Raw genomic sequence first — 15,733 nt, forward strand, 5'->3', positions numbered from 1 at the left:
CTTATTAACACAAAATCAGAGCAACCCATACCTTTGAACCAGGTGGGGCAGTCAGGCCAAGGAAAGAATACACCGCATTGTTCTCTCTAGCGTCAAAGAAATCGTCATAATTCTTCGAAAAAAAAGAAAGAAAACAATGTTCAAGCCCATTTTAGATTCAATCTGCTCTACAAGGATCCATTTAGCTGCTTGAGATATCTAGAACCCAGCCTCTCAGAGTCATTCAAGGGCTCATCTCCTTCAAGTCTGGGGCCCACATAGTTTAGGAAGCACTTCTCCCAATGAGAACCGCTCCCCCAGCTACTGAAGCAAATCCTCAAGGGTTCTGCTCCGTGTTCTCTTAGCAGAGGGTCATTCATCACAACAGAGAGCAGGGACTTTTTGGTCATGGCTCCAAGGTTGTGGGATTCTCTCTTTAAAGAGTTTACTTTCGCATCTTACTTCTGCCCATGGAAAGCCCACCTATTTGACAAGGCTTTCAGATGGCGATGCATTGGGTTTCTTGATATACTGAGTAGGGTTGCCTCGTCCAGGTGGCTGATAGAGGTGGTTGCTTCGGCAGAAAGTACTGGCAGGGGAGTCTCTGCTCCTGTGTACCCACCAGCCTCTGCTGCTCCAGATAATCTCGCTTCATGAATTTGAAAAGGAAGAGGGAACAGAAAGGAAAAGGGCATACGAAGGAGAGGAGGCACTCTATCCCACCACCCTCTTCTCCTCCCCTCCACACTTCCTTTCTCCTTTTCCCCACCCAGAAACAGGCATGATGGGGTGTGCTGCCGAGTAAAGGGGCAGTGGGATGCGGTATGCTGCCCCAGGGGTCTCTGGAAGTCCTGGTTGGTTGGTTGGCAACCTTCAGTCTCGAAAGACTATGGTATAAGCCTACAGCACCCAGCATTCCCAGGCGGTCTCCCATCCAAGTACTAACCTGGCCTGACCCTGCTTAGCTTCCGAGATCATGGTATCAGCCTACAGCACCTGGTATTCCCAGGAGGTCTCCCATCCAAGTACTAACCAGGCCTGACCCTGCTTAGCTTCCGAGCTCATGGTATCAGCTTTACAGCACCTGGTATTCCCAGGAGGTCTCCCATCCAAGTACTAACCAGGCCTGGCCCTGCTTAGCTTCCGAGATCATTGTATCAGCCTACAGCACCTGGTATTCCCAGGAGGTCTCCCATCCAAGTACTAACCAGGCCTGGCCCTGCTTAGCTTCCGAGATCATGGTATCAGCTTTACAGCACCTGGTATTCCCAGGCGGTCTCCCATCCAAGTACTAACCAGGCCTGGCCCTGCTTAGCTTCCGAGATCAGACAAGATCGGGAGATAGTGTTCAGTATAGGGAGATGGTTGGCAACCTTCAGTCTCAAAAGACTATGGTATAAGCCTACAGCACCCGGTATTCCCAGGAGGTCTCCCATCCAAGTACTAACCAGGCCTGACCCTGCTTAGCTTCCATGATCAGGCGACATAATCATGTTGAAAGGAGGCTGGCTTGATACTGAGAAACAACACACTTTGGACTTTTTGTTAATTGCTTTTTGTTTGTCATTTGTTAGGCTTTTGTGAGTTTGTTTTGGTAAGTTTACTTTGAGATGGAACAGAAATGTTTTGGAATGGAGAAATATGATTTCTTTTCTCTTTTTTTAACAGCGGAACAAAACTTAAAAGGGGGCATGTACGTTGCATGATTTTGCACGATCCATGGCCTACATCTGGACATCTCCGAGTTCCCAATCACGGCATCAGCCCAGGTACCTCTTACATTAAAAATGCATTGCCTGAAGATGGCGATGAGATGGGGGATTCTGGTATCCATGGCAACAGCCACAAAAGCCTCTTGAAGCTCCTGCCCCTGGTGTTTTTTTCTTCTTTAAATTCTTCTCCCCTCCACAAGGAGCCTACAAGTACCACTACTTGGATGGCTGCTTGCGATTCCCCAATCAGCAGCTGGATCAAAAGCAGGAGAACATGCGCTGTGAGCCTGGCGCATATATGTCTGACGGGGCAGCTGCTCGTCCGGCAGCCGCTCGTCCGGCTGCAAAGTGACATTGGTCATGACAACCCCGTGGCACACAAATAAGAAGCCACAGGCCTTCCCTGCACATTCCAAACCAGCATTCTTTAAAAAAAAATTAAATAAAACGCCCGTGTCACCTTTGCACAGATAACAAAAGTGTAAGCTATGAGAATAACAAAGATGAGAGCGGAGAGGATTTCGACAGAAGGAGGGCTGGTTCCAATCTGTCTCAGGGTCTGCACATATTGACGGTGCAAGGCTAATGTATTTGGGTGGAAGAGTTCGATCAACAACAGCCACCGAGTGACAGCAAGTAGTAAACTGTAGTAAACAGACGGTAAACTGACTATCGATGATCTGGAAGGAATAGGAAGATGGAAAAATATCACACCCTGCAATCATTAAATGCGCATCATTTTGCTGTTTCTGGTCACACTGTTCTGGCTTGCATCAAGTTGATTCTGCATTTGCAATTCCGCTGTCAGAACCCATCCAGAAGAAGCCCAGTGCTTGCGCAACTGAGTAATCCTGATGAATGAGCCAGTCCTTCAGAAGGCTTTTCCGGTTTCCACTCCTCCTGCCAAGTTCCAAGCACCTCTTCCTTTCTTTCCCCTGTTCTCCCACTGATGCAGTCAGCCTGGCCTTCCCATGCGCTTAGAAGGGAGATCACAGCTGAATCGTGCAACCAGCGGCTCAAGCAGAGAAGCGTGGTGAAGGCTGTGAGAGAGCAGCCATTAAGGGCAAAGCATCTCACATGTCCACATCCAGGCAGAGTCTCATTTGAGGAATCGCAAGACAAAAGAATATTCCAAAAAGCTCCAGACCAGTGCAGGAAAAAGAGGAGATGACTGACCCCACATGGACACTGGAAAGATTTGAAAGATCAAAATAGATTTTTCAGCTGATTGTCTAGCACACTCCTGATTGTGGCTGCAATCCTATGCACACTCACCTGGGATTAAGTCCCACTGAACACAGTGAGACTGACTATATAAGAATGTATTCGCAAACATAAGAAAGCCAACTTCATTATAAACCTCAGCAAAGCATTTCAGGATTCTAAAAGGGACGGTTCTTCCAACACTGTTTAGATGGGGCCATCACTGTGCTTTAGAGAGTAACAAAATGAGACAGATCTCTGCCCCAAGAGGCTTGCAGGGCAACATTTTAACAATCTATATATTAACAGCAGGGAAGATGGGGGATGCAGTGATGGTCACTAGCTTGGACAACTTTTAAGGCAATTAGGCAAGTTCATGGAGGGCAGGTGACTAGTCTTGATGAGTGTATCACTGGTGACTGGTCATGATGAGTGTATGCTATTTCCAGGTTAGCAGGGAGAGAAAGGGGTATGCTTGTGGGAGACTCAGAGGCAACCGGAGGCCACTAAACAAGTCAGAACCCTTCAAAGCAACATGAGCATCAATCATAACATCAAAGCACCATCAATCTACCTCTGAAAACCGGGTGGTTCTCACACATTTAGTATTGGGACCCACTTTTTAGAAAAAGAATCTTGTCGGGACCCACCAGAAGTTATGTCATGGCTGGAAGTGACATCACCGAGCAGGGAAATTTTTAACAATCCTACGCTGCAATCCTACCTACACTTACCCAGGAGCAAGTCCTATTTATTATCATTGTTAAAAGCATACACATAGTAGTCTGTTAAAAGTACAGGTCTGTAACATTTCCCCAAATGCAGTCACATGCTATGGTAGCATCAAGTCTAATATATTAAAAATAAAATATTGAAATGAAGGGGGACCCACCTGAAATTGGCTTGTGACCCACCTAGTGGGTCCCGACCCACAGTTTGAGAAACACTGCCCTATTACATTTAGTAGGAGGAGAGCAAGTGGCTCGGTTCATTCCCAGGCATTCCCAATGGTTGTTGACGTCTCTTGTGGTGTGTATTGTTTTCAAGATTGTAAGCGCTTCTGGAATGGGGGGGGGGGGTTGTTTCTTCCTCTATATTGCTATGTAAACTGCTTTATGAATACTATGGTTGAAATGTGGCACAGAATTTGTTTTTAATAATGATGAAATAATTATTATTATTAATATTTTAAATAAAACCACACTTTGGATTGTGCTTCCTGACACATCACATGTAGTACATCACAGCAATGCAGTCCATACATCAATGCTGTAAATGTTTAGCCTCATTTTACAGATGGAAGATTGAGTGGCTTGCCTAAGGGCAACGGGTGAGTTCATGGCAGAGGTGGGATTTGAACTGGAAAAAGTTCCAATCTGCAGCTCCATCTCTTAGGGCACAATCCTAACCAACTTTCCAGCACTGGCATAGCCGTACCAGTAGGGTATGTACTGCATTCTGCAGTTGGGGGGTAGTCACGGAGGTCTCCTCAAGGTAAGGTAATGTTTGTTCCCTTACCTCGGAGTTGCATTGCCTTTACCTCGGTGTTGGAAAGTTGGTTAGGATTGTGTCCTTAGTCACTGTGCCACACAAACTCTCCATTTTATTTCACCCTGCAGGAGAACTTCCTTGGGGACTGTGCCCTCTTGTGAATGATAACCCGATCAACATCAAATCTATGCTGGGAACTGTGAAGCACTTAGCACTCTCAAACACGGCATGATACAAATCCGGATCGTTTTGAATGGGGCCACAGCAAGAGCAGGGTACCCCCCCCCCCATTCATTACAAAGGAGCATACAGAGGATTGTACCCAAGGTCAAAAAACGGAGGCCTAGCTCTCACCCCAAGATATTGGCTGTCATTAAAGATTCGGGGGGGCAATGGATTTCCAGTGGCCGGCCGAGAGTTTTCCGGGACATTCTCCCGCATCCACTTGCGGTTTTCTTCATTGGCCGCGATATCTTTTTCCTCAAATTCAATCTTGTTGGCTTCCAGGAAGCCAAGTAAGTCTTGCTGCTGCTTTTTAATCTAGAACGGAGAGAATGAGAGAAGAATCAGGCAGCAATACAAAAATCAGCACAGTGGTTCTCAAACTTTTTAGCACTGGGTCCCACCTTTTAGAACAGGGGTGCCCAAACCCTGGCCCTGGGGCCACTTGCGGCCCTCAAGGTCTCTCTATGCGGCCCTCAGGGAGCCCCTAGTCTCCAATGAGCCTCTGGCCCTTCGGAGATTTGTTGGAGCCCACACTAGCCCGACGCAACTGCTCTCAGCGTGAGGGCAACTGTTTGGCCTCTTGCATGAGCTGTGGGATGAGGGCTCCCTCCACTGCTTGCTGTTTCACATCTGTGATGCAGTAGCGGCAGCAAAGGAAAGGCCAGCCTTGCTTTGTGCAAGGCCTTTTATAGGCCTTGAGCTATTGTAAGACCTTCATTCATTCATATAAGTTCATATTTAATATATACATTTATGTAAATTTATTCAAATTTGAAATGTAAATTAATTCGGCCCCCAACACGGTGTCAGAGAGACGATGTGGCCCTCCTGCCAAAAACTTTGGACATCCCTGTTTTAGAATGACAATCAGTCAGCAACCACCAGAAATGATGTCATTAATCTGGAAATGACATTAATGATGACGGAAGTGACATCATTGAACAGGAAAATTTTTAACACCCCCCCAATATGACAAAATCAATCAATTAATCAAGAAAGTAAGTAAATTAAAAGCTTACAAGAAGTATAAAAATGTCTCTAAAATAAAGAGCCCTCCTAACCTCCTAACCCTCCCAAGCAGTTGCTGTTCTTAGAAAAATAAACTCCCCAAACATCCCAAAGGCCGCAATCCTATCCACACTTATCCGTAAGTAAGCCCCATTGACTCTCATTGTTAAAAGCATATACATACTATATGTTCCAAATAACAAATTGTAACATTTCCCCCAAATGCAGTCACATACCATGGTAGCATCAAGTCAAATACATTAAAAAATAAATACACACTAAATGAATGGGGACCCTGAAATTGGCTCCTGACCCACCTAGTGGGTGCCGACCCACAGTTTAGAAACACTGGATCAGCCAATCAGCTACTAACTAGGTAAACAGGAACCTTTCCACGTGTGGTTCTCTTGTATGTAGTAGGGGAAGATCTACTGTCCCTTTTCATCCCAGCATAGTATCCCAACACTATTGGGGGGAGGGCTGCTTGCTGGTGTCTCCTGTCTGTTTTCTCCCAAGCCCTCTTCAGAGAGGAAGCTATGTTATGCCATTTGTTTTGTTGCATGAGCTGTGTGTGGGCTTTAGTTGTGGGAGAATAACACAGCAACGCAACTAAGATTTCTGTAATTTTTACAGCCCTGTACAAAAGATAAAAAGGCAATGTCTGCAGATTATACAATTGTACAGATTGTACAAATTCTCTGTATGGGATTTGGCATCAGTGGGCACAAAACTGTTTGCTTCCAGTGCTGAGTCCGTGCATCCCTGCCCTATCGGAGTATCTAATTCAGTCTGCCTCGTCCATCTAAATCTAGCCATCATTCTCTGCTTGTTAAGATACCACCTTCTGCAGACTCTTCCATAAAAGCAGGCTTCATTACTGACCCTTTACAAGGGGATGGGATGTTCCAATGAAACCCAGAATTCAGATCTCACATCTGCCCTCTTTGCATAATTCCCCGTCTCTAGGATACCAGTTAAAAAAGAGGACAGACTCGCAGCTAGTTAGCCAATGGCAAGGAAAACAGCCACCTCGACACTGCAGCGCTTCCGATTCAGGCCAGATACTGGCCTCCTCCAGCAGCTTTTCCATATATGGGCAGGCAAAAAACACTCAAACCATCCACCAAGCAGATGTCGGTAGATAGGCAAAGGAGCTCCAAATATGGTCGCTGATTTCCCTGGCACAGTGGAGGCACTGAGAGAGGAAGCAAGAGGGGAAGAGATGCAAGCCAGTTCTTAGATTTCAATTCGTACTGGGATGTTGGCAGGATACTCGGTGTTTTGCAGCCATGCAAAGGGTGGACCCAGAAGTCAGCTGTCACCCTATGCAGGGGTCTCCGAATGACGGCTTGGGAGCCACATCTGGCCCAAAACCAGTGTTTATCTGGCCCGCAGCAACTGGTTTTGTTTTGCCAGAGCATTTGACATTTTTACTCATGACATATTATTTCCTGGTTTAAGCACAGCTTTGTTTCTTTGTAATGATCACATTTTTCTTTTGTGCTGAATCATATCATGCTGATTGCAATCATATAATCATGCTGATTATTTGGTGGGCCACTGTGAGATACAGGAAGCTGGACTAGATGGGCCTCTGGCCTGATCCAGCGGGGCTGTTCTTATGCTCTTACGAAAAAGATCCAGCTAAAACTTACTCATTCATTTAAAGCCATCAGTTATTGCATTTTTCTCTGTAAACCGCTTTGTGAACTTTTGTTGAAAAGCGGTATATAAATACTGTTAATAGTAAAATAATAACAATAAATTTCATTCATAAATAAATAAAAAGGATTTTTTTTTATTTTTTTTTGCAATGCCACCGCTCCTCTCCTGTGAATTTCCATAGAGAGAATCCCACTGGGGATGGCATTTGGGAAAAGAGGTGCATTAACCTTCCTTGTGTTATCTACTTGATTAAAACCATATACATCCTGACCGGGCTGTTTGAGAAAGCTTACTAGCAGGAGAAAGCTTCCCAGACTCACATGGGTTACCTGCAACTTTTTCCCTGCACAGCAAATAGCAGTTTCAGAAGCAAAGAGGGACATGAATGGTTTTAAATAGGAAAAAATGACTGGCATCTGATTCAGGGGAATTGCAGCTGCTATTATTTAAACAAACCAATGTAAGAGAATTTACTCATGAATCTCCTGTAAGGTAAATATTATTATCCCCATATTGCAGATGAGGAAGACTGAGACTGAAAGGGTCTCTACGGCAGAGGAATGATTCAAATCAGGGATGTCCTGACTGACAGCTCTGTCAATATCACCATCACAGACAGTCCTTTGAACGAGTTATCTGCTCTCTGCGATGTGCTCCTTGGACATATTTTGGCAAGACTCCTTTTAGGATACAAAATTAGGCTTTTGTTCTTCAAGCCTGGCAAGACCAGTCCTTGGGTGGTCAGCTGGCACAAGGAGGCAAAACAGTCTTGAGCCCCTGAGGACCAGAACGGGCTAGGGACAAGTCCAGCAAGTCAGAGTGGGAACAGGAATTTGTGGAATGCAACAGGCTGGAGGGAACGTTCACTGAGGGTGCAGGACTGGCAAAGGTGAAGGTTCAACCTACTCAGATGGTGGCGCAGCCTGCCAAGACTGGTTTGGAAGGCAGTAATTTTGTAAGGGCCTGGGAAGGGGTGCACTGTCCACCTGTTGCACCCTGTCACCACAGCAGTTGCAGCAGCCTGGCTGTGTCCATGCCCTTCAGCACCCCTAGAGGGCACCCCCTAGGGGGTGCTGATGGGCTGGACACAGCCAGGTGATGCAACCTGCTGTGGTGGACAGGGTGCAACAGGTGGACAGTTGACCCCTCCCAGGCCATACAAACATTCCTGCCTCCAAACCAGTTTGGCAGGCTGAGCAACTCTTGAGTAGTGAAACCTCAACTTTGCCACCTGGACTTTGATTCCAACCTTCCTTGTTGCAAGGGTTCCCTTGTGGGCAATTCAGGCTTGAGCCCAGGTGTGACAAATGGAACCTCCAAAACTAGGACTGTAACAGTCACTGCGGCATTGCCAGACTGGATCCAGAGATGTCACCCATTACTTCAAGGACCCCAAGAAAGCAAGAGGTTTGGTTCTCCCAGAAGCAGTCACCCTGTGCTTGGACTATACCACTTCAGACTGCCAGGCTGGAGGTTCCCTGCACCCTGAAAACCAGCATGCCAAGGAGAACTTTTGTGATAGCTGGTTTTCTATGTTATATGGGTGCATTCAGTTACACTCCCCGCAGACTGAAGTGGTGCAGTCCAAACAGAGGTTTACCACTTCAATGAGAACTAGGGCTCTCACTCGCTCCTTCTCTGCAATGACCTCTGTTCGGACTCTGCTTGCTACGTAAGGCATCTTATAGAACACTGCAATGAAGGAGCAGGGGCTGTCCATCTATGGCAGGGGTGCCCAAACTCCGGCCCTAGAGCCACTTGCGGCCCTCCTCTCAATGCGGCCCTCAGGGAGCCCCCAGTCTCCAATGAGCCTCTGGCCCTCCGGAGATTTGTTGAAGCCCAGAGTGGCCCAACGCAACTGCTCTCAGCATGAGGGCGGCTGTTTGACCTCTCACTTGAGCTGTGGGATGAGGGCTCCCTCCACTGCTTGTTGTTTCACGTCTGTGATGCAGTAGTGGCAGCAAAGGAAAGGTTGGCCTTGCTTTGTGCAAAGCCTTTTACAGGCCATGAGCTATTGCAAGACCTTCATTCATTCATATAAGTTCATCTTTACTATATTCATTTATGTAAACTTATGTAAATGTATTCAAATTTTAAATGTAAATTAATTCTTTTTTTCCCCCTGGCCCCTGACACAGTGTCTGAGAGACAGTGTGGCCCTCCTACCAAAAACTTTGGACACCCCTGATCTATGGGGCTGATTGAGATGATTGCCTCAGGCAGCAGCTTAGTGTGGGGGGGGGGGAAACCCACCTCTGTCGGCCTATTCACTGCTCCTCCTACTCACTCAGCTAGAACTGGAAGGGGGGATGATGTAGAGGAGGAAGTGTGGAGGAGAGAGTAGTGGGCTAGGACACACTGAGCCCACCATTGTCCTCCACACTTCCCCTACTGCTCCCCTCCATCCTTTACCAATCCAAGGAGCATATATAATCCCACAGCATCATTGCCGAAACTTCCACGGTGCCAGGCTTCAAGAGGCAGCTGGCCAGTCTTGGCTTGCCTCCTGCCCAATTTGTCGCGTGCCTGCCACAGTATGGCAGAGATACTTGCCCAGTTTCACGGAGACCCTACGCTGCCATGAATCCCTGTGACCTGAGGATTCTGGTGTGCCTGGGAAGGTGTCTCTGCGGTCCTTCCCTGTCCGGTGCGTGGCAAATTGGGCAGGAAGCTGCTGGATGATTTTGGGTGGCAGGCCAGATCCAACCTACGCCATAGGTTGCCGACTCCTGATCTCAAAACGTTTGCTTAAGACCTTGCATCTTTTTTTGACAGTCCCAATTAAAGGTGATAGGACTTTACGGCTTGAAGCGGCACAGGACATTGTTGGGGCCGGCCGGTCGCATTTGTCCACGCAAAAGTAAACTGCCCAAATGATTACGGCAGGACCTCAGTAGTGAGGCAGCCATTTCAATGGCAACAGGGTGGCACGAAGGAAAGCAGGCCAGCTGCCAAGGCAAATTAATTTATCCGCAGGGAACGGAGCCAGTCTGAGGTCCTCGCTGCATGTTTTGCTTTGCGTCTGACATTCCGGAGGACACCAGGAATGTTCCAAGTCAAAAGAGCACGGCGCAGGGTGCCCAGCTGAGAACAACTGTTGTGTTTCAGAGGCAAAACAAGGGACGCATTAAGCCATTCAAGAAGTTAGCCAGAGTGCCGCAAACTGAGAGGGCCAAGAACCATCCTCTCAAAGGGACGCCGCTTTCACCAATACTACGGGCAACTGGGCATCAAATGGGAGGATATTCTAAAAAAATTTCTTCCTAATTTTAAGTGAGATATAAGCCTTTTTTAGGAAAAGAAAGGAACAGACAAAAAATGTTGTTGTTTCACAAAAGGACTACAGCTCGAGGAGCAACCGTGGCTCAGCGGTAGAGCACCTCCCCTGGATTCAAAAGAGACCACCAACCCAATCCTACCAAATCCCCACACAGTGATGCCGCAGCACCAGTGAAGGGTATGCTGCATCTTGTGGGGAGGGGGGGGTTGGCTGCTGGAGGTCTCTGCGTAAGAGGACATTCATCCCCTTGCCACGGGGTAAGCCCCCAGCAGCTGTGACAGGTCGACACGGTTCTGCACCAGCAACAGTGCTGGTGCAAGTCCGCGTTGCAGACGGATCAGCCATTTTTGTAGCTCTGCCTAAAGCAGAAAAGGGGACTAGAAAAAGGAAGGGGGAGGAGTAGAGTAGTTTCCGCTCTAGCCAGAATGGCCACCACTCTACTCCTCCCCATTCCTGCTGCTTGACCTTTTCAAAAGGCAGAGTGGCAGGAACTGGGCCGGACTGAGAATAGCAGCTATGGTCAGGAGGAAGGAAGGAAGGAAGGAAGGGTGATTGGGGGTAGATTTGGGGAGAAGCCACAGGCAAATGCCATGGGAAAGGATACAGTTCATGCACGGGAGAGGATACACTTCAGGGGAGGGGATGAAGAAAATTTGGGGGTAGGGCATGCTTTTATTGGAATAAGAAAAATTGCATTACTAGACACCCCGAAAAGCAAGTCTGCATTTTTTGTTGTACCTGTAACTACTCCAGACTGCATGGAAGGTTGACATGACTGAATCTTCCTTCATACCCAAAATCCCCACAGACAGAAAACTAGCATGTCAAGGGAGAAGACCATTCTCAATTCATTGAAGACCCCCACCCCACCACCCTGAAGTGGTGCAGCCCAAACCAAGATTTACCACCTACATGAGAACTGGGTCTAAATTTAAGCTGGGATCTGAAGTTTAAAGCTGTAGTCTCTGCCTTCAATGGCATTCTTGGTTCAATACTTTCCAAAGCAAGACTCCGCAATCATAAGGGGAAAAAAAGCTTAAAAGCCCTTTGCATTAAGATACTTTGTTCAGTCGCTTTTGCATTGTCAGCCAAGCACAACCTGTTACCGACTCATCAAAGAAAGAGAATAGGAAACCCACAAGACAATGTGACGGGAAGGTAAACCAAAAGCATGTGGTTTTAATTTAGAGAGGCAGAGACATCTCACAGGCCTCCCAGATGACACAGTCTCAAGATCCTCATATATTCAACATGTGGAAACCAGGTCCTTTTGTGGTAGCTCGGAGCCCAAACTGGCCCTGCAGGCTTAAACTGATCCCTACACTGGCTGAGTTCCATCCCAATGAGTCTGATGTAATCGGTAGAAAGGGGAGGAAGCCAGTAGAATGAATAAAGTGGAGGGGGATGGAGGGAGAGTATAACAGCTAGAGAAGTCTGAAATAATTCTAAAGATGCTGCGTTAAGAGCCATTTTCTGCACATTGCTCAGAAGCCCCAAATCACATGTTCATTTGTCATAATTAAAACTAATAAATATTCTGTGGCAATCATGAGTTAGACGTTGTACAAAAACAAAGTTTTTAAAGAAGTAGATTTTGATCAAGGATTTCTCATACCACCCCAATACAGAATTCTCAGGATCCTTTACGCAAGCAGTGAGCAGAAGGCCAGTCTAGACGTACTGGTATCATCAGACCAGTGTTTCTCTAGACCAGGGGTGCCCAAACCCCGGCCCTGGGGCCACTTGCAGCCCTCAAGGACTCCCAATCCGGCCCTCAGGGAGCCCCCAGTCTCCAATGAGCCTCTGGCCCTCTGAAGACTTGCTGGAGCCCGCACTGGCCTAATGCAACTGCTCTCAGCATGACAGCCAACTGTTTGAACTCGCGTATGAGGTGTGGGACGAGAGCTCCCTCCACTAATTGCTGTTTCACGTCAGTTCTGTTCACCACATCTCATAAAGGAAAGAGTGGATATGGAAAAGGAGCAGTGACCAAAATGATCAATGAGGCCTGGGACACCTAAGAACAGCCCTGCTGGATCAGGCCAAAGGCCCGTCTAGTCCAGCTTCCTGTATCTCACAGCGGCCCACCAGATGCCCCAGGGGGCACACCAGATAACAAGAGACCTGCATCCTGGTCTTATGAGAGACCTCACCTCTCTTATGAGGGAAGGCTACAGTGTTTGGGGCTCTTCAGTCTAGAGCAGGGGTGCCCAAACCCCGGCCCTGGGGCCACCTGCGGCCCTCGGCGGCTCCCAATCAGGCCCTCAGGGAGCCCCCAGTCTCCAATGAGTCTCTGGCCCCCCGGAGACTTGCTGGAGCCCGTGCTGGCCCAACGCAACTGCTCTTAGTATAAGGACAACTGTTCAACTCTCGCCTGAGCTGTGGGACGAGGGCTCCCTCCACTAATTGCTGTTTCACGTCTGTGATGCAGCAGCGGCAGCAAAGGAAAGGCCTTTTTATAGGCCTTGAGCTAATGCAGGACTTTCATTCATTCATATAAGTTCCATCTCTAATATATTCATTTATGTAAATTTATTCAAATTTGAAATGTAAATTAATTTTTTTTTTCCCGGCTGCCGACGCAGTGTCAGAGAGATGATGTGGCCCTCCTGCCAAAGAGTTTGGACACCTCTGCTCTAGACCAGTGATATTCAACCTTTTTCATCTCATGGCACACTGACAAGGTACTAAAATTGTCAAGGCACACCATGCTGTTGGTGGGGGGCTCACATCTCCCAATGGCCCTACGAATAAATGACCCTTCCCCAAACTCCTGAGGCACACCTGTAGACCATTCGCAGAACACCAGTGTGCCATGGCACAGTGGTTGAAAATGGTTGCTCTAGACCAGTGTTTCCCAAACTGTGGGTCATTTTGCTCTAGCGGCTGGACTAGCTCCACAGGAGAGGGACCGTTTGCATGCTGTGATGAGGCACTATGCAAAACTTAGTGTTTTGCACCACCCCTCTAGCTATGGCATTGAGTTAGTGTGCTGCACATCACGCATGAATCAGTTTCAGCCATTTGCCTGGCCTGCAAGTCCCTAACTATACATCTTGCTCTCCAGTTCAGCCTTCTGGGTACCTTGGAATGACTGTAAATGTTTGGGGGAACAGTCCTTGAATGCCATTTCTAGGGGAACGTCTACCAAATGTCTACACACAAATACTATACATAAGCTCTCTAGCAGCCTTGGGAGCACAGAACCCTGATGATGGTGATGATTTTCCTAGACACTCGAAATAAGCAAATGTTAAAAAGCGAAAGTATTTTCGCTGACCAGTTTACCGGCTTTCCCCCTTGCAAAATATGCATGGGAACTAACAAAGCCACACAATTTTTAGAAGGCATTCATCTCCTGGAGCCAACTTCTGCCAACACAACACACACAAACAGTATCAAGTTTCCAAAAAAGGCCTTCTGGCAGCTTTCATGTGTCTTTTAAAAGCACTGAGAACCACCCAAATTATCATAGTCATAACCCCAATTACTACCTTTCAGTAGGAAGGAGTCTGTCCTCTAAAGCCTCCAAAATCAGCCAAACATGTTTGACTTTTGCACACCTGAAAATGGCTTTTGTCTTGTCCCCTCCCCACCCCCCAAAAAACCCAAATGCTGGAGGGCAGCACTTAACATGGGTTATCCATTAACTGCAAATGTTCAGTGAAGGAATACAAGGACAGGCAGCCAGCCATTGCGTGTCTTAACTTTCTTTATAGGTTCACCAAACTCTAGGAATTTGGATGTGGTCAATCCAATCCAAGTTTCCCTTCTTAATTTTAAAAGATTAGCCTATATGGCATTCAAGCCAACAAAATGAAGGAAACAGCTGCCCCAAACTCAGAATCACTAGGGCAGTTCTATGCCCAGGGCAGGCCATAACCCATGACTGCCCCAAACATGTGCAGAAACTGAGCACAGAATGCAACACCCTGATAATGCTGTTTCTTTGTTTTGGTTTTTGTTTGTTTGTTTCTTTTAAAAGCAATTTTATAGACGGCGGCATCTAGGGGAATGTGGAGCACTCTGGGTGGTCTTGCAGGGGGGATGTGACAACACTACTGGCCAAAATTGTTAAAATCTTGGTATTTTTGAATAATACCATCATGTAATATATCATTTGATGCTTAATTTAACCCAGAATGTAATGAAACAAACCGCGTTGAAATATCCATATTCTACCAAAAGTTATAGCCAAAAGACCAGAAAAGGAAAACATAACTGCCTTATGTCACAAAAAGCAGATTTCCTTCACTTAAAACTGACCAATGAGACTGATTGTTCTGTGATCCAATGAGGTATTACTATGAGCCAGTGGGAACCAAAAAGATGCGAGTATCAAATTGTGCGTTGGGATCCATTAGGTGGGTCATGAGCCAATTTCGGGTGGGTCGCATAGCACCTAGCTCAGTTGCTATTGAAAATACAGAGCTGAAGATACAGGGTGCAGAACTGCTAGGAAAGGCGGGCTCCTGGTGGGAGAGAGCCTGGGTGCTTTGCCCTGAATAGGTGGGAAGATGGGATGCTGAAAAGGGGGAAGGGCTGTGTGGGTGGAGAAGGCTCCAAGTCTGCATTCTGCTTGGACTTCCAAGCTGGAATATTTGAATTCCGAGCTATGCTACATAACACCACAAGTGCGCTGTGCAATGGGACCTTTGGCTGATCACAGGTTAGGTTCGAAGCCTAAACTGATGGTGTCACTTCTGGCCATGACATCACTTCCTGGTCAATTACATCATTTCTGGTGGGTCCTGACATTCTAAAAAGTGGGCCCTGGTACTAAAAATTTTCAGAACCACAGTATTAAATCATCGTTCTGCTTGCTTTAGAGCAGGGGTGTCCAAAGTTTTTGGCAGGAGGGCCACATCATCTCTCTGACACTGCATTGGGGGCCGGGGAAAGAAAGAATTAATTTACATTTAAAATTTGAATAAATTTACATAAGTTTACACGAATTAATATAGTAAGGATGAACTTACATGAATGAATGAAAGTCTTGCAATAGCTCAAGGCTAATAAAAGGCCTTGCACAAAGCAAGGCTGGCCTTTCCTTTGCTGCCACTACTGCATCACAGACATGAAACAGCAAGCAGTAGAGGAAGCCCTCATCCCACAGCTCACGCAAAAAGGTCAAACAGTTACCTTCACACTGAGAGCAGTTGCGTCAGGC

The 15,733-nt window shown here is 46.9% G+C and overlaps 1 protein-coding gene across 1 annotated transcript in view; it reads right to left on the reverse strand.

Moving 5' to 3' along the window:
- SH3BGRL (SH3 domain binding glutamate rich protein like) overlaps positions 1–15,733 on the reverse strand; it is a 30,921-nt gene that overhangs the window by 7,790 nt on the left and 7,398 nt on the right. Inside the window, exons 2-3 of the mRNA XM_066640066.1 lie at positions 4,740–4,925; positions 32–112 (exon numbers count right to left, since the gene is read on the reverse strand). Of these exons, the coding sequence (XP_066496163.1) occupies positions 32–112; positions 4,740–4,925 (267 nt within the window). The remainder of the gene's footprint in view (positions 1–31; positions 113–4,739; positions 4,926–15,733) is intronic.

Source organism: Tiliqua scincoides, chromosome 12 (assembly GCF_035046505.1).
Source record: "Tiliqua scincoides isolate rTilSci1 chromosome 12, rTilSci1.hap2, whole genome shotgun sequence".
NCBI classification, from domain to species: domain Eukaryota; kingdom Metazoa; phylum Chordata; class Lepidosauria; order Squamata; family Scincidae; genus Tiliqua; species Tiliqua scincoides.